Source organism: Macrobrachium nipponense, chromosome 16, assembly GCF_015104395.2.
Source record: "Macrobrachium nipponense isolate FS-2020 chromosome 16, ASM1510439v2, whole genome shotgun sequence".
NCBI lineage: Eukaryota > Metazoa > Arthropoda > Malacostraca > Decapoda > Palaemonidae > Macrobrachium > Macrobrachium nipponense.
In genome coordinates this window covers 58,546,367-58,554,357 of record NC_087209.1, presented here as the reverse complement: position 1 = coordinate 58,554,357, position 7,991 = coordinate 58,546,367, and the positions used below count along the sequence as shown (strand labels likewise).

Below are 7,991 nucleotides of genomic sequence, written 5' to 3'. Positions count from 1 at the left end.
AATAAAGGTAAAATGTCCCTTAGAAAATCTAAATTATTTCTGACAGTTGAGGACAAGCAATAAAAAGCAAGGGCATGACAAATACGACAATCAGGGGTTTAGCCAGCATGTGATATAACTTACCGTACCTCGTCCCTCTAAGATAGGTAATAGGACACAAGGAGGCATGCGTATATGTTTTTTGGACGTTCATATTTTGTATACATGCAAATAGGTGTATAGGTCTTTAATGACAAACTTTCCAAATTAAGACCAATGTGAAAACATTGCATTTCGTATGCTTTTACGTTGTCAAATATGATTTGAATTTTTTTTCATGATATCAATGCGTTTCGAAACGAAATATAATTACTTAATGAATGTCAACTTTAGCACTGCACTTGATGTGAATTCAGGCTCATCTTCGTCTAAAATCTCTCTATAATTAAATGCAGGCCATTTCACCTAAGTGTGCTAATGGATGATTTGCTCAAATTACCCGTCTACGTAAAATACAGTGTTTAAGTAAGATTTTATATCATTTGAGATTTCATTATCACAGAAACTCCAGAGTCAATGCAAATGAAACCAAACAGGCTTAATATTGAGCAACATAAGATTTATTCCTCCAAATGTGAATGAGAAATTCAAAGGTATGTGGATTCCATCATCCATGATGGACGATGTCACCAAAGTTCAATACTATGCGCAACGCCACCGCCCGAGACATTGCACACGTCAAGTCGGTAGTCCAGCTCCTCCCAAACATGCTAGCGGTATGTCTTGGATTACGTTGGGTAACAGTGGTTCTCTGCAGGAGTTCCTCCAGGTTTGCAGGAAGAAGGGGGAACATAGACCAGTCCTTTCACAGAGCCCCAGGAAAAAAATCGCAAGGTGTCATTTCAGCAGCACACTGTTTTCAACACCAGCATGCCTGATCCATCTCCCTTGCAGATTGTCATTGTTCAGGATGAAAAATGAAGTTCATTAGCAATGAGCTCATCCATTAGCTAGTTCTGAAGCCTTTCCAGATAAACATATAGCCGGTCACATTTCCCGCAAAGAAAAACGGGTCATCATGATGATTTTTGGAGATGGCTCAGAACACATTCACTTCTGGCGAGTCCCTCTCGTGCTCAAAACTGTGGCATGGGGATTTTCTTCGCCCTAAATGTGAACAATATGCTTAGTGACTTTGCCATTCGTATGAGATGTGGCCTCATCACTGAAAACAAGACGTTCCTTGACGTGTGCCGTTTCTAAGGCGGTGGGCATATTGCATATTTGTGATATCGCTCATCATGGAGTCCACATACCTTTGAATTTCTCATTCAGATTTGGAGGAATAAATCTTGTTGCTCAACACGAAGCCTGTTTAGTTTCATTTGCATTGGCTTTGTAGTGTCTGTGATATTTACATCTCAAATGATATCAAATCTTTTGAAATCCTGTATTCTAAGTTTGTTTGTTACGTGATGATTATCCATAATATAATTAATAATAAATGGACAACAGACTGAGGTCCGTCCTGCGCATATGCTTATTTGCTCGCGCGTTTTTTTTTTTCAAGGAAGCTTAAGTAGGATTTACTCTCTCACAGTTCCCAATGATTTATGGTTGGTCAGGTAAATGAACAGAGACAGGCCATTCCAGGTTTATTCTACAAGATGTAATTCAAACGGGTGTTAGAAAAAAAAAGCATAAATGCCATGACAACATAATTCATTTTTAAAAAAACATTCAGAGTTCATAATTATTATAATCTGGTCTTCGACCTCTTGCAGCAGTCATTAATCAAATAACCACATGTAAATTGTTTAGGCACTTCATGATTCACACATGATTCACACTACAAAAGTAGCAACACCATTGCAGGACTGTGCTTTCAAGCTAAAATAGATCCTCCTTGGTTTATGTAACGTTGCAAGCATACACCTGGTGGTATTGCTGGGGTATTCGAAGCTAGCTACCCACATCTAATCCTCCTTTCAGGAAGGAAGGCCCGTAGTTGTCTATTTGCGTGATGGTACATCTGGAAAAACTTTGCAGTTCCCTGTCGTCTATGTTCGAGTGACCTTTCTGAGGTCAGTGTCGCTCTGGGGTTTTTGGCAGGGGTCTACTTTGTTTTCTATGGGAAGTCTTTAATAATTAATGTCGTATTGAAAAATGTAGTCTCTAGTCACCTTCGTTTTATCTCAATCTACATTCATGTCCTCTTTGCAGTAGTCTCTGCATTATAACACGTTTTTCTGTAGTAGTTGAGTTAGTTTATTCACAAGCTGAATTTTGTTTGTGTCATCATAGCTCAGTAAATTGCGAAATCAGGCGATCCCAGACTATCATTTTGTTAGTTTACTCGAGCGTTATCACACGGAGACGGAGACGAATGGAATTTTGTGGAAGTGAAAGATGGGTGTTGCAGAATTTTGCGGAGGCCCGTTATAACTGCGCACGGCGGAGTCAATGGTGGTTATGAAGTGACCCTATTGAGATCAGTAATTTTTTGGGGGAGATAAAGCCAAGATCATTTACGAGAAAGTTACTGATATCCAGCAACTTCTGAGCAGTAAATAACTCCAGTTTATTTTATGAATATTTTTAGGTTTACGACTGTGTTTGCTTGAAAGATTATCAAAGAACAATGATGGGATTAAAGTTTTTGTTTTAGCATATTCACAACCACTGGTATATGTTCATAACAGCAAAATGCTTGTTGTCTAATTTTTGTTCCTGGAAAAATCTTCATAAACAACACATTAATAACTAGAATTATTTTTTGCTTTCGTGAAAATGCGCAACTTGTTTGCAACATCTACTTTCCAGGGATCTCGTATGTAACACGCTATGACGTCCATGTCCGTAATATTATGAGTTGATTTTAGAGTCCATGGGTGCACATCTACGTAGTCGTATGGCCTAGGCTCCGTGCATTGGTTCTTATGCGTGGAGCCTATTATGATTAACAGGGGACCATCGTAGGCGTCGACGTATTTCCTGCGTGTTAAAAGAAGTAAAGAAAGAGCTTTAACCAATATATCTGAAAGACTTCAGTTTTAAAAGAAAAGTTTTATGGGTTTTCATTTCTTTAAAAGATCAAATCTCTGAGTTTACTGAGGTTGAGTTCAAGTGACAGTGGAATAGAAGAAATATTAACATTAGCAGTCAAAGAATTTATCAATATTTGCAATAAATTGCAATAAAAATGTGCAACAATTTCGTCTTTCTTGGCATCTGCGCTGCTGAATGTATTAATGCCTCAAAGTACAATGGGGTACCTAAACACTGGAGCATTATTGAAGTAACAGCACATCAGGGCATGGGTACAAGGAACAGCTGGCGGGTCTTCCTCAGGGTCAACGTAGGTCAGTGGGATAAAAGTGGGAGGGGCATACTTGGAGCACCACCAACTCCCGTTGATTTCATAACCCATCACTGACAAACCTGGAATGGCAGGTGTTACTTATTGAAGTTCCCTGATTATACAGACGCAATGGAACACCTTGTCTGATGATGGTACCTAACCCTCCATTGAAACAGTGGCAGTAGTAATAATTTCTTGCAATAACAGTTACTTTTATTTGTAAGGAGGTGGTTCGGAAGTCACGTAAAGCCGTTGGTCCCGTTGCTGAATACCATTGGTTCCATGCAAAGTAAAAACACCATACAAACAAACAAACAAATCAGTGGTGATATAGGTTTTAGGGATCAATTTCTCGGGAAAAATCAAAGTAATTCTTGGCTGTGTTCAGTTCAAAAGGGGTTGAGTAATTCAACACTAGTTTGTTCATAAGAGACTAAATCAAATAAAATTTGCTCTTAAAAATTCTGGGTACATACTTAGACTTTATTGATCCATGTATTGACTTTCTCATTATCCATCTTGTTAGAAAAGTACTCTTTAATTCATGTAATCTGGGACTCCACCATTACACAGTTCTCAGACATTCTCTCCCTTCATCACAAGTTGTCGTTACTACTTTAGAAATATCAGTGTGGCCACCACTTACTAGATTTATGGTTGCAAGTAGAGAAACCCACATCTTTAGACCCAAAACAGAAAGGCCAGAATTTCGATTGTTTGTTTGTATGGCGTTTTTTACGTCGCATGGAACCAGTGGTTATTCAGCAACGGGACCAACGGTTTTACGTGACTTCCGAACCACGTCGAGAGTGAACTTCCATCACCAGAAATACACATCTCTGACTCCTCAATGGAATGGCCGAGGATCGAACTCGCAGCCATCGAGATGGCAGGCCAAGACCAAACCGGTCACGCCACTGAGGAGCTGCCAGGATTTCGATGTTGATATGGGAATCCTTCATTACTTGTTTACCTGTTTTGGTTTGGATCATCCATTCTAAGAGCCCAGTACCACAGCCAACTGAGGCGATGGAAGAAATCTCTGCTTCCCTCACTTGGGAAGCTAAAAAGTGAATGCAACAGGGTCCGGGGCGCACCCACAGAAGTAGAGGATCCCACGAGTCCCTGGGGCTTTTGCTGGTGTTGCCGTTATCGTCATCAACTGAGGATGCTACAAGTGACATTATTGCCTCGACGTTTCCTGAAAGTGAGACTGAGTGAGGGCTGAAGTGGGCGTGTTCGATTTGAATGACAATTAACGATTTATTCTTGATGTGATGGGCTGAAATAGGCTTGTCCTATTTGAATTATAATCGACGGGATTCTTGATGAAAGCCACTGAAATATTGACACAAATTATTCTACGTCTTCGCTGGGAAATAAAATGATCGTAAACAGCATCTTTACCTTTATGATAAAACGCCAGAACCCTTTTGATAATAGACGGTGACAGGGATTCCGAGGGTGCTTCGTCACCGCTGTCAAGTGAGCCGCTGTCACCGACGTCATCTTCCCTCGGACGTGTCAGATCTGACAGTTCCTCGAGGTTGCTGCTGACACTCATCGTGACTTAGCCTCTGAAATTCACCCAGAGAACTTATTGCAGGAAAACAGATATTTCCAAAGGATTAAATCCAGAAGAGAGAATCGTATTTTACAGAACCTTTCATCACGGAATTTCCAATTTCGTCTTGGCGTATGTGGGGGCCTTACAGCTCTCTCTCTCTCTCTCTCTCTCTCTCTCCTCTCCTCTCCTCTATCTCTCTTCTCTCTCTCTCTCTTCTCGCTCTTCTCCTTCTCTTCTCTCTGACAATTTGCGATTCCTAGCTGCGTAAAAATATCTAATCCTTCGGGCCAGCCCTAGGAGAGCTGTTAATCAGCTCAGTGGTCTGGTAAAACTAAGATATACTTTTCTCTCTCCCTCTCATTTGATGTACCACCTGACGTACTTTAGTATGGACTATCGCCAAAGCTGTCATAACCTCACTACATCACTTATATCCTCCCCCTCTCTACTCCCCATTCCCGTCGCTCTCTTGAGACACCCTCCCCCTTCCCATCCCCCCTTTTTAGGTATACCCCTCCCCCCTTCCGAGAGACTTAGTCATGTTTTTTTTAAATCTTTTGAAAGAAATTCCTTTACGTTGCCAGTTATGTTGCATCATGACCACTCGTGCGTCCTTGTGTTACTGAAGTGTGTTGCAGACACACGATCAAGAAGGCACGTATAGGGGTCTTAGAGCACAAAATTCTCTCTCTCTCTCTCCAAATATATCTTCTGACGCAAGTCAGTACTGACAACCGCCAAATCTGTCATTTCTCTCTCCATCCCCTAACTGTTCCTTCCCCTCCTACCCACCCACCCATGGCCCGTCTCCATTCTGGGTAAAATATCTTCTCAAAGAAGCGTTTGCATGTTCTTGATGCTTTTACGTGTTTAAACAAATACAGATTAAAACATCCATTCGCTGCCAATACAGTGCGATATATTGCATTCCATCCACTTCAGTAGAGTGCTGTTATTAATAATAGTAATTAATATAATAATAATCTCAATCAGATAACTGGGTTTACGTGGAAGCGCTGTATACATGCGGTTAAATCCATTGCAAAAACATAACGAATGATCTCATTACTCTAAATTGCTATAACTGTAAAGAACTGGGCGTCTCAGTAGTCACCAAGTGTCACGCGATTGAGTTCAGTGGTGAGATTTTAAAACGAAAACGCCGACTTTATTATATCCGGATTTAAATATAAAATACGCATTTTCACACATACACAACAACAACGATTATGAAACTAGAATACTATAAATGAAAGTAAAACTGAGTTCTGTGCGCACGGTACGCAGACTTTTAATAACTGATTCAAGGAACTAAAAAATGTGGAAAATTATAGATACATAGGAAGCATATCAAGGACTTAATGAATTAAACAATTGCTTGTGGTAAAAAGAGCAACTTATTGAAGATACTGTAGCCTGTATCTGAAGTAATAGTATATACTTCGAGTCTTGACGGAATAGTTAGGCATGGAAAAGACAGTGGCTGTTGTCTCTGTTTGTTTGTTTTTCTTTCAAACTTTGTCTTTTCAAACCACTCGTTCTCAAAGTTATTGATAAATGTCTTGAAATTTTAGTGTATCCGTCCACCAAATGTGTACTATTTCTCCAGTACCAAATTGTTTTTCTCTTTAATCACCGTTTTGGACCTCTGAATCAGATTTCACGAATGTACATCACAAATGTCTTAAGATTTAGGCCGAACACCAAGCACAAAACAGGAAACTTTTCCATCAAGATGGAAGATGATCTCGTAGCAACCATCGTCAGTCATACGTATTAGATTCCTTTTAAAACTGGTCCCCTAACTCGTAGTATCAATCACACGAGACCTTTACCATGGTAGACATGGCAAGTATACCTGTCTCTTTCTCAGCAGTTAAAGGACATCCTCACTTTGGTCTGGTAGCGAGGTAAGTGCTGATAGGGTGGCACTGGCGTGCTAGCAAGCCACAGGGTTTTTTTTTTTATCGGTTTATCGCGTTTCGGTAAACACTTGGCACCCGACCCATACATTAGTTGACGTGTGGAAACATATACTGACGCATTTACGGTTTCATCTCGTGGTTTTAGAGGTCTCGGGGATGGGTTGGTTTCTTTAACATAAAATTGTGTGTTTGCGTTGTCTACGTTTGTGCTTACAAGCTTTCGCGGAGTCTTGGGTAATTACCAGTTTTCTTCTTTTTATAGCTGTAGACCTCTCTTTCAGCTTGTTCATGCTCTTTGCATATTGTTAAGTTTTTTCCACATCCTATGGTGGTTGTTTTTTGTTTACCTTTATTTCGTGCCGTTTACGTTTTCATTTTTTGTAATTTCGTTACATTTTTTTGCTCCACCATGTTTGAAGTTTTTGCCTGAATTCCATATCTTATTTCGTGCTTGAATTCCGTTGCTTTCATCTCCATTCTGGGGATTTTTTTTCCCACTTGCATTCTGGCTTTTATTTAAACTCATTATGTGTCATTATTGCGTACAGTCAGTGGTTTTTCTTTATCTTCGTTCCTTTTCATTCTTTCTATTGGACGTTTTTGTCCTCCGTTCCTTAGATGTTTTACTTCTTTGCCTGGCATTTTTGCTTCTTTGTCGATCTTTTATATATATACTATTATTGCTTGCACATTAATATTTTAACCATTGTTTCTTGGCATTTTTTGCCTTTATTTGATTTTTTTTTTAAGCTTTCATCATGGACACTCTGGCTTCATTTTGGATGTCTATTTTATGTATTTATCCTTAGCACTTTTAGGTCTGTTTCCATTTAATTTATTATTGTTATTATATTCTGTCTGATTTCTTAGGTCTATTCACTTCTGTTGCTAGGTTTATTCCCTTCATTCCATTACGTTTATGCCCTGTATGTTTTTTTTTCTTTTCTGATTAGTTTAGTAGCATTCCATGGCTCTTGCTACCTGCATTTCTTTGTATATTCCTTTCATACCATTTTTTCCTGTATTCTGTGATTTTTATTTTATTTTTTTTTGCCCATAACTGTTTCTTTTTTATTCCATTATCCTCTCGGGGGGCGTAGGGCATTTATTCTGATAGAATAATCAGTGGTTCTCAACCAGGGGGTGCAAATAAAGTTTC

General features: G+C 39.4%; 1 protein-coding gene across 1 annotated transcript; it reads right to left on the bottom strand.

Annotated features, from left to right (window-relative positions):
- Positions 1-1,621: 1,621 nt before the first annotated feature.
- LOC135195736 (uncharacterized) lies at positions 1,622-6,832 on the bottom strand. Its single transcript, XM_064222181.1, has 5 exons — positions 6,766-6,832; positions 4,748-4,917; positions 4,314-4,541; positions 3,255-3,420; positions 1,622-2,973 (listed from the first exon to the last, which is right to left on the bottom strand). Exons 2-5 carry the CDS (start codon positions 4,902-4,904, stop codon positions 2,736-2,738), a joined length of 789 nt encoding a protein of 262 aa, XP_064078251.1. The 5' UTR covers positions 4,905-4,917; positions 6,766-6,832; the 3' UTR covers positions 1,622-2,735.
- Between the last annotated feature and the right edge of the window lie 1,159 nt (positions 6,833-7,991).